This window comes from Corticium candelabrum, chromosome 16 (assembly GCF_963422355.1).
Source record: "Corticium candelabrum chromosome 16, ooCorCand1.1, whole genome shotgun sequence".
Taxonomy (NCBI): Eukaryota; Metazoa; Porifera; class Homoscleromorpha; order Homosclerophorida; family Plakinidae; genus Corticium; species Corticium candelabrum.
Genome location: NC_085100.1, coordinates 2753106 through 2769884, shown reverse-complemented (window position 1 = coordinate 2769884; position 16779 = coordinate 2753106). Strand labels below are relative to the sequence as shown.

The following is a 16779-nucleotide window of genomic DNA, read 5'->3' as shown; positions in this document are numbered from 1 at the left end:
TTGCATAGCTGAAGCAAAAGACATGGGAAACTATTTATCTCTAAATTACTAATAGTCATTCAATTTCAATAGTGAGTAAAAGTCACATAAAGTATAGTGAACACATACAAGCATACAAACCACCTTCCTGGCATTACACTTTAGTCCTACAGAACTCAATAAGTAATGCAACTTGCTTACTACCCACACAGCTCAGTGAGTTGCTCTTTCAATTGTGCAAAGTCAGGCCGATCGTTTGGATCATACTGCCAACAGGCGTTCATTATTCTCCACACGTCTTCACAGCACGCTTGGTCGTTATAAATTCCTCGAGGCTGTTCCAGACGTTTTCCAGACTCGAGCATCATCACCAGGTCGGTCGTCGCAACACCCGCCCAAGGCATTGCACCTCCGCACCACATCTCCCACATAGTGACTCCTAAAGATTACAATACACTCGATGTGTTATGAATTTCTATAGTAATGTTATGCTAATATATTTATATTATTACCAAAACTCCACACGTCGCTTTTATTGCTGAATTTGAAGTAGAGAATAGACTCGGGGGCGACCCATCTGATGGGAATTTTGTCAGGACCCGATACTCTGTAGTACTCCTGGGTCATTCCTAATGCTTTTGACATGCCAAAATCACTGACCTGAAAATATATAGTCATTAGCCATTCAACAAGCATATTCCTGCCAGTTCACTGTACACTGAAACTGGGCTATTTGCTAAATAATTTGATCTTATAAATTTTACAAAAATTGTGTCTTGGTATAAATAGATTTTTATATTAACTAACTGTATATGCTACATAGCGTATAGGCCAAAGTCGAGTACACATTTGTCTGTCTGTCTGTCTGTCTGTCTGTCTGTTTGTCAAAGAACATTTATTGAAAACTTCAACGCTAATACAGAAAAGGCTACATATAACACTAGGAGTTCAAGATAAACGGCCATAGTGTTCATAGAAGAAAAACTCTAACGAACAGCCATCTGATGTTTGCAGCTATCATCTACAGAGTCATTACTATAAACTATTCTGTCAATCTTTATAGCTAAAACACTACTTTGCAACGTTGTCTGTCTGTCTGTCTGTCCGTCAATGGTAGTATATTTCATAAATTTGACACTAAAACATCCACATATCATAAACTAAAAGAATGTCCAGTGACCAACAAGGTCTATCTGTCTGTCTGTCTGTCTGTCGAATACGTATCTTTCCATATATTGGCAGAAAATCATGTGACTTCAAGTCATCAGAACTATTGAACAGGAGTTTAAGGTACAGGAGTTTGAATGTGTGAGCACTCAGACACACACACACACACACACACACACACACACACACACACACACACACACACACATTCATGCACGCACGCACGCACGCACACACCCACACACCCATACACCCACCCACCCATGCACCCACCCACACACCCACCCATGCACCCACCCACACACCCACCCATGCACACACGCACGCACTCATGCACGCACACGCACACACACACACACACACACACACACACACACACACACACACACACACACACACACACACACAGTCCTGTGCTCATACAATAGCAGTTGTTTGTTTCGGCTTTTTGTATTCATGGACAAAAAACAAACAAGAAGACCTCAACAAAGCAACTGCTCTATACACTTGAAATTCGAATAATTTCTACTCTCACAGTATATACATGCAATCTATTCTTTATTCAATTATTTAAATAGTTGTCAAGGATTATAAGACAAATGCTTACTTTGACTATATCAGAAGCTGCAACAAGGACATTTCGAGCCGCTAGATCTCTGTGTATAATACGAGCTTCTTCTAGGTATGCCATCCCAGAGGCAATTTGTTGTGCAAACATCTTCAGTTTTGAGTCCTTAATTAACATGAGCGCAACATCAAATCACAAGCTGCAGCTTTTAGACTTTTGACAATCACCTGCAATTGGTTGCGCTTCAAGTAATCCAGTAGATTGCCGAGTGGGATCAGCTCGGAGACAACCAACAGGCTGCATATTTCAATCCACATGTTGCAGACATCGCTGTCTATGATGACCCACGTCACTTACCTTTTTGTGCCTGGAGGTAGACTGATGCCTAGCATTTGAACAATATTTCTGTGCCGTAGTGAGACCATCATGGACGCTTCTTTCAAAAAAGCGTCTCGATCGTTTGGTCTGGCCTCTTGACTAATGCTCTTTACGGCTACTTCTTTGTTTGTCCTAGATGTTGAAATAGTAATGTGTGAGTGTGTGTGTGTGTGTGTGTGTGTGTGTGCGTGCGTGCGTGCGTGCGTGTGTGTGTGTGTGTGTGTGTGTGTGTGTGTGTGTGTGTGTGTGTGTGTGTGTGTGTCCACATGTCTGTGTACCCATCCGGTTGTTTCCACGATGCCTGCATCACAGAACCAAAAGCTCCTTCGCCGAGATCCTTTCCCATAGTCAGTGCACTATAATCAATCATCACCGGACCTGCCACTCCACGCGATCGCCTACTCTGAGTTGCAACATCAACATATTGCTCCGATCTACAACATCTCTATATACCATACCATCACCAATTCTCGGTCGCCAACACACATACCCTAGTTTCTGACTCAACTCTTCGAACGTGATGCGCTCGTGTGGATCAAATTTCCAGCAAGACTGCATGATCTTGTATACAGCGTCTGGACAACTATCAGGCTTTGCAAGGCATTTCCCAGCCTCCACATATGCAATAACATCTTGTGGCTGCAATCCATAATATGGACGAGCAGCGTAAGACATAATTTCCCACAGAGTGACACCTAGTTTGTTACCACCATTGTGCAACACGAACATGACTTAGTTAATGTAGCATTCATACCAAAACTCCACACGTCTGATAATGGCGTGAATTTGCCTTTGTTCCAGCATTCTGGAGCCATCCACTTTAGTGGTAACTTAGTCGTCTGGATGGTTGTGTAGTAGTCACGATCGGTTTCCAACGTACGAGACAGACCGAAATCGGCCACCTTGTAATTACAAAAAATGTTTGCTTAAAATCTTTACACACACAGTGACACACACACACACACACACACACACACACACACACACACACACACACACACACACACACACACACACACACCGACACAATGTGGCTCTTACCTTGACTACATTGGGAGAAAAAACGAGGACATTTCGTGCTGCCAGATCTCGATGAACTAAACTGTGTAAACAACAGACATCACCAGTAGAGCAATACAAGCATCAATGTATGCCATCAAACCGTTTTTTTGCCAAAAAATTCATGGCCCTAGCAATCTGTCCCGCATACTTCAACTGTTGATCCAAATGGACAGCGTCCATTGGAGTCAGTTCCATCCTGAACACCAAAGAAAATGATACAAACAAAGACATCAAAATGGAATCACCTTACCGAGGATTTCTCTTTCTCAAGTAGTCTTGCAAGGCACCATAGATTGCAAACTCAGTTACAATCAGCAGAGGTTGCTCGAGTGATACACCGAGCAAAGCGACCAGGTAGGGATGATCCAAGCTGCACATCACTGATGCCTCCCGCAGAAAGTCTTCCCTCGCGTTCATACTCACCTACAAACACGGTCACCCAACAAACATTTTCTGCCTCAACGTTTTTCTCATACTTCGGCTTTTAGAGCCTTGACAGCCACTTCGGCTCCATTGGTCTTCCACTTTCCTCTGTAAACGTTGCCGAATTCGCCTGATCCCATCAGCTCACCTAATTCCAAGTCCTGACGGCTTATGATTTGTGCCGATTGTGTGCCGGCTGCAAACTGTTTGATTGCGACGACGTCATCCAAGTCGATGTAACTGTCATTGATGTCGGCTGCTGGATTCTCCATTACTGTGAGGTATGCATCACTCCGATCGACTGGCTTTGTTTGAGACGTGTCACGAACATATCGGACTACTGAATCAGCACCTTGCTGATTTGAATCTGCAGAAATCGGCATGCCAAACAAACACTCATTGACTTCAATTCTTATCAAATAACAATTATGTGATCTTAAAACTGGAAACCTTGACTATGCTTGATGAGAAGCTCGTCACTGGTAACTGAGACTCGTTTTGGTGTATAAGGCTTGGATATGTCTTCTGAGCCATGGCTGTTACGTTGATAGTAGCAGCAGCATAGCAGTATACATACAACAACAACAAGGATAACAACGCCTCCAACACCAGCACCGATGTAGATCACAGTGTTTGAGTCAGAACCTATAAACAATAGCCAGGAAAATGAGTTAGCAGTGATAAGCATGCATGGACAGTACCCTATACCAAAAAACAAGCAAACCTGCTGGAATTCAATCTAGACTTGACCCAGTCTCACTCCGCCCTCGTCATTCCGCCGAGGATTAACAATCTGGGGAATGACGATGGTGGAGTGAGACTGGGTCGAGTTTAGCTGGGATCTGCCTGACCTGCCTGCCTGCCTGCCTTCTTAATCTTCCAGCTCGAGGCTATCTCACGTGATTACTGGAGGTGTGTATGCAACTCTAGCTACTCGTTTGGTGCGTCGGCTCTAGTTCACCAGTTAGATCGTCTCATTTCTATCTGCTATTTCTTTCTTTCTTCAACTTGCTCCTCTAGTCTCTCTCATGTAGCAGTGTGGAAAATAAGGAAATATTTTGGCTTGAACAAACTGAGTCTAAGTTCTTTCTAAACAAACACAGGTTCATTACAAACTTCTGGACCCAAAACCTTCCGGACCCAAAGTGAGAGCGAAACGACAAGTTGACTTAGTACAGCTATAGTACTTTCCAGCTGAGGATTTCTATGGATAAATCATGCTAGGAGGCACCTATGCTCATGAAATTAACACCATTGGAAAGCCCATCATGTGCTGAGAGAAAGACTCTACACTAGGAGTGGACGTTTTATCCAACACTCCAACACTGGTGTAGTATTTGGTTGGACAAACAACACAGTTGGTGGGACATTGTCCGATGTCCGACTACTATTTTCCACAGTTTGGTATCTACTGCTTACTGGAGGTGTGTTCGCAACTTTAGCTACTCGTTTGGCATGACTGCACTCGTCAACCAGTTGGATCATCGCGTTTCTTCTCGCTCATTTCTTCTTTCATCATCTTCCATCCTATGCAGCTGTCTGTTACCTTCTGTTCAATTGTGGTGATTTGGAAACTGTGTCTGTTTCGAGTTAGTTATTGTTGCAATTAGAAGAGACAGATACATTCAGTGCTTCACATATTGAAATAATTGAACTTGATTCATGAAGCACTACATTTTAATAAAAACTCCTGTATTCTAGAATGTTGAGATGTTGTATCCTAATAAAAACTTGCCTGCCTGTTTGCCTGTCTAAACCCAGTAGTACCTTTCTTAGGGGGTCTGGTGGTTGCTTTGCCAATTGGACTTCCTGGCAAACTGTTTGCTGTAGCACTTGTTGGAGGCATCGTATTAGTAGTGAAAGATGCCAGAGCATCAGACACTAGAAACAAACAAACAACACATCACATCAACATCTCAAGATTTGGCCACAAGATAAAACTCCACCATTGCATCCATAGAGTTCCATACGAAGTCCGGGACCTCTGCTCTTGCCCCAATCATCAGCAACCAACCGGAGGGCAACTGCTTCAATTGGGTATGGCAGCTTATTGTATACAATATCTTTTCCATTTACATTACCATCAAAAACCTGAAACGCAACAACAAAAATCTAACAAGCTGAACAAGGAATAGCAGTTATCTCTTGAAACACACCACGAGTTTCCCATTTCTGTTGTACGGTGTCAATCCACTGCTGACATAGAGCAAATGAAAACGAGATATCCAACGCTCTACAACTTCATCGACACCTTGTGTGGCCACTGCTGATATGATTACTGGAGAGGAGAAAGAGATCTCTACATAATAAGGTTCAGCTCCTATACTTGGTTTCCAGCCACTCATTGAGTTCAGTCTGAGGTCGGTGCTTGTGGGTACACTAGAAGAAGCTTTGATTTGACTGTCGGAAATTTGACCATCTTCTGGTCCAAGAGAGTCGTTGCACACTAAAATAAATGTATACATATCACAAAGTACGAAGGGCCTTTCACATGCATTTCAGAATGTTTGCATTTCTGGCAATAAAAATTAGAACAAGACTGACACAATCAGAACAGATGCAAATATGACAAGATAGAGGCATGTGTGCAATAAACCAGCCAACCACATAACACCATAAAAACAAATAGACACACAGATAGGCTAACAGGTATTGACATCAAGTAGACAGATAGACAAACATACAGATAGAAGACAGACAGAAAAACAGATAGACAGACAAATGACATTGACCGCACTGTAGATTGCTCTACCCAGTTTTTCAGCCACTAAGTTGGCTCTGAGTAGTCTGCATTGTTCTCTTTTAAGTGTTACATGTTTGTTTGTTTTTAAAATCTAGTCCTAGTAAACTCTTGTAGTTGCAGAACTTTATATAGTTACCTTGCTAGCATTGTATTATAGATGTATGTTTGAAATAAATGTTATTTGACAGACAAACAGACAGACAAACACACAGACAGACAGACAGACACACGGACAGACTGATAGACAGACAGACAGACAGACAGACACATGGAAAGACTGATAGACAGACAGACAGACAGACAGACAGACAGACAGACAGACTGATAGACAGACAGACATATAGACAGACAGACAGACAGAATAACACATAGACAGACAGACTGACTGACAGACAAACAGAGACAGACAGACAGACAGACAGACAGACAGAATGACACACAAACAGATAGACAGACGGACAGACACACAGAGACAGACAGATAGACCGTCACTGACAGATAGACAGAACAAAAACAGACAGACAGACACACGAACAGACAGACAGGTAAAAACAGAGACGAGAAAAAGACAAACAATCGTACAGAAAATAGAACAAGTCAAAAAGGTAAAAAAACCACAATCTTATTCCTCAAGTCACAAATTTTTGCTCACGATTTGTTAGAGTTATGCTAGCTGTGCCCCATGAGTACATAAACTGTGGCCGAGACACCACCACAACAGCATAACTCTCTGCTTGAAGAACTCCTACTGACAATAAGTCAACACCAACAGCAGCATTCCAGGCATTACTATCTGACGTGATTCCATTTGCCAGCTGTAAGCAATGACATGATTGACTATCAGGTGTACGAAATGAGTACATCAAATCATAGTGATCTCCTGTGTAGAACTCATTGACATTGATCCATGAAGCCACACCATTGTTTCCTATCCAAGTTATATTGACTGGCTGAGGGCTCCAGTATAGGAATATGTCCACCACAGAGTTGGGACCACCAGAAGCAGACATGTACTTCCAGGTCATTGACCCGCGTAACTTCTTTGCGACATAATCATATTCCAGTGCAGTTGGACGAATAAGTTCAAGACGACCTTCATTAGAATGACCATCAACACAACAAACGGTTAAAAATATTGTCAATAAATACCTTTTGTATAAATGGCAATCAGACAGACAGACAGACATACAGACAAACAGACAGACAGACAGACAGACAGACAGACAGACAACATCGTCTAACAATAGAATATGTACAATCAAAAGCAGATCAGTTGATTGAAACTGATTCTAAACGAGATGCAGCACAATTGCGTTCAATTAGAGGTAAAGGAGCAGGAGCATGGTTAGATTCCATTCCATCTTCAGAGAAGTTTGCACTTTCATCTGGCAACTTTGTTTTGGCAGCTTCTCTCAGATTGGGTCTACCTTTGTCTTTACCACCTTGGGCCACTAAATGTGAATGTGGAAAGTCACTAGATGTTGAAGGGTACCATTTACTAACATGCAAAGTGGGTGGAGGCCCAGTTTGGTCTCACAATTCTGTTGTTTTGTGCTGGTCTGAATGCCTGAGCAGTCTACAATGTCAACATCAAATTGAACCAAAAGATAGATATACCACATCCAACAATAGAGCAAACATTGTTGTGTTTGACTCAACATGCATATGTGGGGGAAATGTTGAGCTTGATGTGGCCCAGACATTCTGCGAAGTGCAGCAACTATGGATGGGGCCGCAGCAAGTAGGAGAGAAGACATCAAACATAGCAAATATTCTAAAGAGCAGTTGCCTGGAGGGTACACTCCTACCCTTATTCCACTAGTTTTCGAACACTTTGGTGGGTGGGGAGAAGAAGCATCAACGTTCCTCAATAAACTTTCCAATCTATATAGAGATGAAAAAGGAAGAAACAATTCCTCAGATTTTAAGACACATTGGAGAAGACGCTTGTCAGTACAACTTCAGCATTGCAATGCCTCGGTGTTGGCTAGAAAGATGATCAGAGTAACATATGGACAGAAAGCTGGACAGAGTCTAGATGTTGTTCAACTTTCAATTCAGTAAACTAAATTTTGGTTTGTAGGCTTCGTAGGGGAGCTTTTTAATGCTACTTGTTATTTGTGTAATTGTAATTGTAGTTGTGACACTTGTTGTTCAGTAGCTGCTACTTTAGTTTCACCTGTATTAGCTTTGATGTATAAAAATTTATGAAAATTTGATAGACAGACAGACAGACAGACAGACAGACAGACAGACAGACAGACAGACAGACAGACAGACAGACAGACAGACAGACACACACACACACACACACACACACACACACACACACACACACAACACAAGACACAGACACAGACACAGACACAGACACACACAGACACAGACAGACACAGACACACACACACACACACACACACACACACACACACACACACACACACACACACACACACACACATTGCATGTACATGCTCACCAGCGTGGATCCTAAATAAGTCACTAGTAGCTGGTGGCTTTCCCGGTACAAGTACCTCAACCTGCAACAACTCGTTGCCTGCAGACATCTCTCGACTCTCGAAGCCGTAGAATCCTGCAGACAAAAGCATAGATCACATAATGCCACCAAGCAGTCTGTTTCAAGTTTGCATACCACTGTTACGGTGACTCTGAGACAGCACTGAGCGTCCAATAGCCGTCGTTGTTGGAGACTGCATACTATTCATCTCGTACACAAGACTAATCCAAACCTCCAAGTCACTGTTCAAACAAAGAAAGTTATAAGACCAACAAATCATGCTAACTCAACAACGTCTGACCTCTCTGTATTGGCTGCATCCCATGAAACAAATCCTGCTACTGCACCAGTAGCACTGTTGACGAACCACTCGCGAGAAGCCCGTGGTGCCATCACACGAATAGCATTTTGAACCGAGACAGAACCTACACAACAACATGAAACACACTGTTGTATATTTGTCAAAATATGGTGGACCTAAAATGATACCATAAAATGCAAAACTGTACATGACGATGTCTCTATCATCTCGCACGTTGATACCCAAACAGTTGTGATTGCCTAGTCCATTAGTACCGCGGGCATCTAAGCACTTGAGCACTGTCCCATCACCAGAAATAACTGCAACCTGTGCTGTCTATGGAAAATGTACTAGAATAACCACTTCAATACACTAAGTATAAAGTAATGACTTCTTACTAATGGATCATAAACAAACTTTCTGGCAGGTTTGTCGCAGGCAGCAACTCTGAGTGAAAATGAATCAACACACAATGTGCTTGTGCCATCTGAATGAGATAAGACAGTGATTACAAATTAAGTAATAAACACACACACACACACACACACACACACACACACACACACACACACACACACACACACACACACACACACACATGCACACACACGCACACACACACACACCTTCAACCTTCAACAGCCCATCCACATGGATGATGGCAAAATGTAAAAAGCGTAAGAAAAAGGACAAGTAAATACGTCACAAATCTAAATAAATTGATGACATTTATGTCTTTTCTTGTCACTCTCTCGTGTGAATAAACGACCGCATCTGTCGCACTTGATTCCGGCCTTTGCTCATTCCCGGGGATTTAGGCGATTTTGTCCTCTGTTGCAATTGTGTTTTTTCCCTGTTTGTGACTTAAAACAGTTGCTTGCAGGTAGTGCACAGCAGACGCTGTTGGTCTTGACATCTGCTGGGATCGGCTCTGTCACAAGCCTTCTGACTACTTTGGGCATTTTCTAATTCTATTCTTGAAGTGACGATTGAGTTAATTTTGCTAGCACAGACGTCCTTCCACTTCTGCCTGTCCTGCGTAAGCTGAGACCAGGTGCTTGTTAGACCAACCATTTTAAGGTATTTTACAATCCCGTCTTTCCACCTTGCACACACACACACACACACACACACACACACACACACACTAGTAATGCATAGCAAAGTACAGACCTGACACTTGTAGTATGCGGTTGCGACTATATGTGAATTTCTGGGTTATCTTTGATGCATGGCATGTAGCTAGTTTGACTGCTTGAGAGACGACAGTCCAGCACAAACTGTATTCTGGTGTTCTCACACCAATATCACGTCCACCACCTAAACATCATAATAAAAATATCGCCATAAATCCACCAACGATTGCATCCTCGCTAACCTGGAAACCCTGCAGATATCCAATAATTGCAAATCGAAAATAACCCTGTTGTTAGTCTCATCATTGGCTTTGAGTTAAGGAACACCAGGCAGCGTGTTTTCATAGTAGAGCTTCCGGGTACCAAAGTAGCTTCTGTTCTGTTTTGGTAAACGACGTACTATAAACCACAATACAAATACTAGCGTCACACGTTGATGAGTTACTACAATACAAAAGAATTAGTCAAACTTGGCAACTCTTTGTTGAACAAGATCTGAAGTTTGTGTGAAAGATCTGGTCTTGGTCTTGAGCATTGCAGGGAGACACCTTCAATTCTACAGGTGAACTTGCTAATTTAAATCCAGATGGCTGTAGAGTTCGAAGACACATGCCACCTTGTGATGCTACACCTAGTGAGTACCAGATATATAACGTTAAATAATGGCTACTTGTCCAACTAGGTTTTGTCAAATTCCTGGAATGTTAATAGTCCAACTGTGTGATGACCTGCGTATCCTCTACCTGCTGGTGCATCAAATGATCTGTTCGTTTGTATATCGTATATATGTAAGCTGTCAGTCTATCCACTTGTCCACATCTTTGAGGTCTACAGTTTAAAAGTAAAACAAACAAATCTGTCTGTCTGTCTGTCTGTCTGTTTTTCTTATATTCATAAATCGACACTATAAACATCCACATATCATAAACTAAAAGAATGTCTAGCGACCACCAAGGCCACAAACAGTACACTAAACTATCTAGCTAACAACTGCTCAGAATACGAGTCAAACTCTACATGTCTACGACTAGAGAGTCTACTCAGTTTTCTTGCAATCGCTCTAGTGTTGCAACACTGAAGAGCAACTGAGAAGCACCGTCTCCAGAAACCTTTGAAGTCTCTGCTGTGTTTCTACCCATTTTCATCCACAGATAGCTCACACAACTCCTGAAGAAACTAGTGAGCTTGCCACCAGGCGCCTCAACGGCCAAAATGCTCAAAGACTAGTGAGATGCAGTTGGAGATATTGCCAAAGACATCTATTTCATTGTTGTATTTTGTCTGTCTGTCTGTCTGTCTGTCTGCATGTCTGCCTGTGAAAATACGTATATCTATAGATCAACATTAAAACATCCACACATCATAGACTAAAGAAATGTCCAGGGTCTGTCTGTCTGTCGTCTGTCTGTCTGTCATATTTCACCATTGAACACAAAAAGAAAATTTTACCAGAACACAAAAACCAAAATATTACAAGAACACTATAGGTACAAACTGCTCAGCTAAATGTCCATCTACTGAGACATACAGCTCGAACACACAAAGATAAAGGAACATAGATGTCCCTGTCTAGATTTAGTTGACTTGACTGTGACAGTAACTTCAGGAAGTGGTAAGGAAAGGCGGGTAGGCGAGTAGACGAGAATTTTGAACAGCATACGATAGAAATGTCTGTCTGTCTGTCTGTCTGTCTGTCTGTCTATCTGTCCATTGCATATTTAGCAGCTACCCACTTCGTCACCAATTTTCCTGCTTATGCATGTTATCTTCTTGAGTACCCTGGTCCCATCACATGGTATATACATGTATACATCCCATTATAATGTACATAACTAGAAATTTGATCCTTACCCACATATTTGATAAGATGGCTGACAGGATCGTATTCAAATCTTTGCTTAATATCAGTAGCATTACAACCCCTGATAATGACTGTGAGATTCACGCTATCGTAACTAAGACAAATTCCCTTGTCTGCCAATTGCAATAGATAACCTACAAACCAACACTGACACAAAAAGATGCTTAAAGCAACCAAATAAGATTAACAGTACCTGGCAACCACTCAAAAGCGTTACTAACAGCAAAATATTGAGATTGAGAGTACGATGAAGAACCAGCATTCTTAAAGGACCTTGACATGATGTGGACGTAAAAGAGGAACGACCGATCATACTCAAAGTCACTAGTCAGAAGTGGCAAACTGCAACAACAACAATGTCAATATCTGTCCAACAAGAAGTCAAGTATACACATCTTACTTGACAATCCAGCCTTTGACAGTTGGAGGAACAGCAGTCAAAACACGAAGCGAGTGCGAACCGTCATTCCAACAAAGATTAATGTCTAAGCCATAGACGGTATTCTGTAGAGCATTGTTGAAAGCACCAGGATCGTCTATTTTTATCTGCAAAAGACATCATATGCAAATGTCATTTTCAATCCAACTGAAAGCAGACAAACTGTAAGAGTTTCAAGGAAGTCGCCATCGTCCACATCTAAATATGAAGGTGGGCCAGCATGTGCAGAAATGCGTGTGAACCCCTCTATATACAACAATGTTAACAAATTAAATGTGAGCACAGCGATATTGCATCAGTAAGAAACAAACCACTATTTGATGCTGAAACAAGTTTGAGGTGGTCAGAAATTAGAGCTAATGGTTCCTCTTCAATTGTCAGCGCTACAACTCTGTAGTACTGGTTAAAATCAACAAAATTTTTATCCATGTAGAATGAACCTCTCCACTCAGTTTTTGCTGGAATTTCTAAATCAATTGTGGTTGCACTAGAATCTAGTGCTGCTTCTTTACTAAGGTCCCAATCTTGAGAAAGATATAATGAAACTCCTGATCGTCTGACGGAATTGTAGACATCAGAAACAATGATTGAAAGATTGTGAACATAGCCACATGGATCAATTAATGGTCTGCCTGAAGTGATAGTTACTGGCTTGGTAATAATAACTACAACAAAAATAAACAAATAATTTTATAGATTGGTACAAATAGATGACAAGTGATGTGCACATTTGCATCACACACACACACACACACACACACACACACACACACACACACACACACACACACACACACGCGCGCGCGCGCGCGCGCGAGTCTACTAGTAAGACTCTCAATGCATGATTTTAATTAAAATGCTTACCAAGACCTCATTTACTCAAGATGTTAACAGTTATCAGCAAAGTTTCTGATACTGTCACAAACACCAAATACTGCTCAAGGAGCCTCGTCCCCAGACTCTCTCGCGCTAGTCTTGGTATGACAATCTCGCGCCTGGAATTGTCATACGGGCACCGGACAAGACTAGCACGAGAGAGTCTGGGGACGAGGCTACTGCTCAAGCAGTTACCTAAGTGCATCAATCTAAACTCAAACTTGATCTATATAATATTTATATTGATGTAAGAATAATATTAATTAATATTGTCTGCACGTCACTGCCTAGCAGATTTCCCAAAATTCAACAAATCTGACCGATAAAAAGTTTTGCATTTTACTATTAAGTCCCTTGCTGCTTTTCAAACTAAATAGAAAAAGATTTCATTATCATTATATCATCTCAGCATCACACCTGTTAAAGTATTATCTTGACATAGTTAATTGAGTGTTGCTAAAAATTTATATTTTAGTAATTAAATGTGGAGAACACAGCAAATCTACTAAATAGTCGTATTACAGTGTGCAATTGATATGATAGCGTCAACATTTTATGTAGACAACCATGAACAGCGAAATTCTATTTCTATCATTAGTTGATATTTATATAATAAAAGAACTGCAATCTTGATAAATACACGAGACAGCCAGAAACCAGAGACGAGTACATGGGCAATATCAAGCACACAACAATTCACTAGCTAGTTGACATGTCAATTACTCAAAATGACTAGAACTGAAATCATACCAACATTCGGTAGAGCCACCTTCAGAGTCGAATCATTGCCAACTGTCGAACCAGCTCTTACCAAGCTTGCACTCCACATGTACTCACTGTCTGAGATGTCCAGCATGAACAGCACTGGTGAACTTGTCACATTGCCGCTTACGCGACGAAGCTCCAGCGGCAAAGGCAACATCGACCGTCGAATAGAAATAACAACTTGGTAGTCAGCACCAGGAGCTGCAGCCCATTGCACCAACCCGTACACGAGGCACACAGACGCCTGAGTACTCTCACAAACGGGAGTAAGAGCTGTCGGGCCTGTCAGATTAAGTGTCGGCGTCTGCGACGCGCATACGAGTATAACAACGGCTGCAACACGCAAAGCTAGACACCAAACGCGCTACAAAATCGCAGCCATTGTGCGGTACCGTAGATGACACAAACAGCGCAGACGGGACGCGGCATATTTAATCCCGTCAGCAGTGAGACGGAACACAAATATGGCACACGAGGTTGACAACTTGCACACGAGGTTGACAACTTGCACACAAAGACTCGCAGCGTTCGCTTTCTACTTTGTCCAGCAAACAGCAACTACAAATTAAATAATTTGCATAGCGGGCAGGGGCGTGCATTTTATCAAATTCCAAAGGTTGATGACACCGCTAAAGATAGCATATACACATGAAACTTAATGAATAAATAAGTTAGCTATTAGACACTAGAAAGTACGTCTAAAAGTGCCGGTCTTCACACACTAAATCGAGGCAAGAGACAATACTGTACTGTACACTAGCATCCATGCATGCGCACACCCACCGGGATGCTACAGAGCTACAAGGTCATTCACAATGACCGCGCATGCACTAGCTCTAGGTACTGTACCCATTCGCATGCACTGTAGGTACGTACCCATTCGCATGCACTGTAGGTACCCATTCGCATGTACTGTAGGTACTCATTCACATGCACTAGACCTAGTCGTCGTCGTTATCCTGACCTAACAGGAAGACAGATGTATATGAACGCCGGCATCTCCACGTACAAACATGAGAACAAAATCCACTGACGCCTCTCTAATTGCCCGTCTGACAAAACTTACTAAGAAATTGTGGTTTACTCCCACCTTGTTATCTATGTTGCTTTCATTGCAGGCAAGAGGATAGGCGTCCTTGTAGAATGGTCTGCCACATGTCCTACAGTGACCGGCTGGATCGAGTACAGGTATCAAGCTCAATGGCACTGGAGGCAGCAATTTTCCTTTGCCTGTATAGAGTTCTAAATACGAATCTAAGCATATCATTTTAGCTGTGTGTAATATATATGCGAGTAGAAGAACATATTAGCGTACATCTGGTCACCTCTGGTACCTTCCTGTTAGCAAGCTCAAGAAGGGATAGAACGCGGCACTTCTTTGACTTCTCGATAAGCCTTGCTAAGCCGTCGTTAGTCCGTTTTTCGGATGCAACGTTGCATCTATAAGAAAGCCACTGAACTACTCCAGTAAACCAGGCATGAAGCTATCCTTGCAAACACACACACACACACACACACACACACACACACACACACACACACACACACACACACACACACACACACACACTGACAAAATGACAAACAGCAAACAAGCAAGCTATTTAAATTAAAATATGCAGCTACAAACAGAGTATGTTCGATACGGTTTCTGCAATTTTTAGTGTAAAAATATTTCAATAGTCTAAATAATCTATTTGGCATTTGACAAACAGACAATCAGACAAACAACCAGACAGACAGACCAACCGACGGACAGACAAACAGACAAACTGACAGAAACAAAGCAACAAACAAACAGACAGACAAACAGAGACAGACAGACAGACATGCCTCGGTGTTGGCTAGAGAGATGATCAGAGTAACATATGGACAGAAAGCTAGCCAGAGTCTACATGTTGTTCAACTTTCAACTCAGTAAACTAAATTTTGGTTTGTAGGCTCCGTAGGGAAGCTTTTTAATGCTACTTGTTATTTGTGTAATTGTAATTGTAGTTGTGACACTTGTTGTTCATTAGCTGTTACTTTAGTTTCACCTGTATTAGCTTTGATGTATAAATATATATAAAAATTTGACAAACAGACAGACAGACAGACTGGAGACGACAATTTTCGATCAAGCTGCAGCAATGCAATTCAAGTGTGATCTCTAGGAAGATGGCAGTAATTTCAGTTGGACAAAAATCTTGCAGTGTCCTTGACGAATATCAATTTGTTTTAAACTCAGTGGTCAAATGTATTCTGACCCCCTATGGGGTCATCTGTTGTAGCCTTAAGTGTTTGTTGTTGATTTAGAGGAACTTGACTTAAAGACTAGCTTCTAAGCTCTTCATGAAAATTTCTTTGGATTTGAAATATATGTATTTGACAGACAGACAGACAGACAGACAGACCAGCTGCAGACAGAGACAGACCAGACAGACAGAGACGGGCAGACATACAGACAGGCAGACAGACCAAACACAGACAAACAAGACACAGACATACATACATACAGACAGACAGACAGACAGACAACAGACAGACAGACAACAGACAGACAGACAGACATTACATTGTAGTT

General features: G+C 41.8%; 1 protein-coding gene across 3 annotated transcripts; it reads right to left on the bottom strand.

Moving 5' to 3' along the window:
• On the bottom strand, nt 1-15464 carry LOC134191860 (uncharacterized). 3 transcript variants are annotated; one of them, XM_062660490.1, is made up of 33 exons: nt 14609-15464; nt 14202-14549; nt 13016-13240; nt 12887-12964; nt 12739-12821; nt 12537-12682; nt 12330-12478; nt 12127-12270; nt 10746-10906; nt 10518-10674; nt 10313-10459; nt 9538-9626; nt 9328-9475; nt 9140-9263; nt 8974-9080; nt 8800-8913; nt 6973-7413; nt 5734-6023; nt 5524-5668; nt 5345-5458; nt 4028-4222; nt 3631-3944; nt 3405-3577; nt 3255-3350; nt 3134-3194; nt 2847-2994; nt 2583-2787; nt 2371-2526; nt 2072-2224; nt 1942-2011; nt 1754-1879; nt 492-639; nt 1-418 (listed from the first exon to the last, which is right to left on the bottom strand). In XM_062660490.1, exons 1-33 carry the CDS (start codon nt 14643-14645, stop codon nt 180-182), a joined length of 5331 nt encoding a protein of 1776 aa, XP_062516474.1. In that variant the 5' UTR covers nt 14646-15464; the 3' UTR covers nt 1-179. The 3 variants fall into 3 exon arrangements, with proteins under 3 accessions (XP_062516474.1, XP_062516473.1, XP_062516472.1); XM_062660489.1 differs by having other exon boundaries at nt 12887-13240; nt 14609-14774; nt 15181-15464; XM_062660488.1 differs by having other exon boundaries at nt 12887-13240.
• Between the last annotated feature and the right edge of the window lie 1315 nt (nt 15465-16779).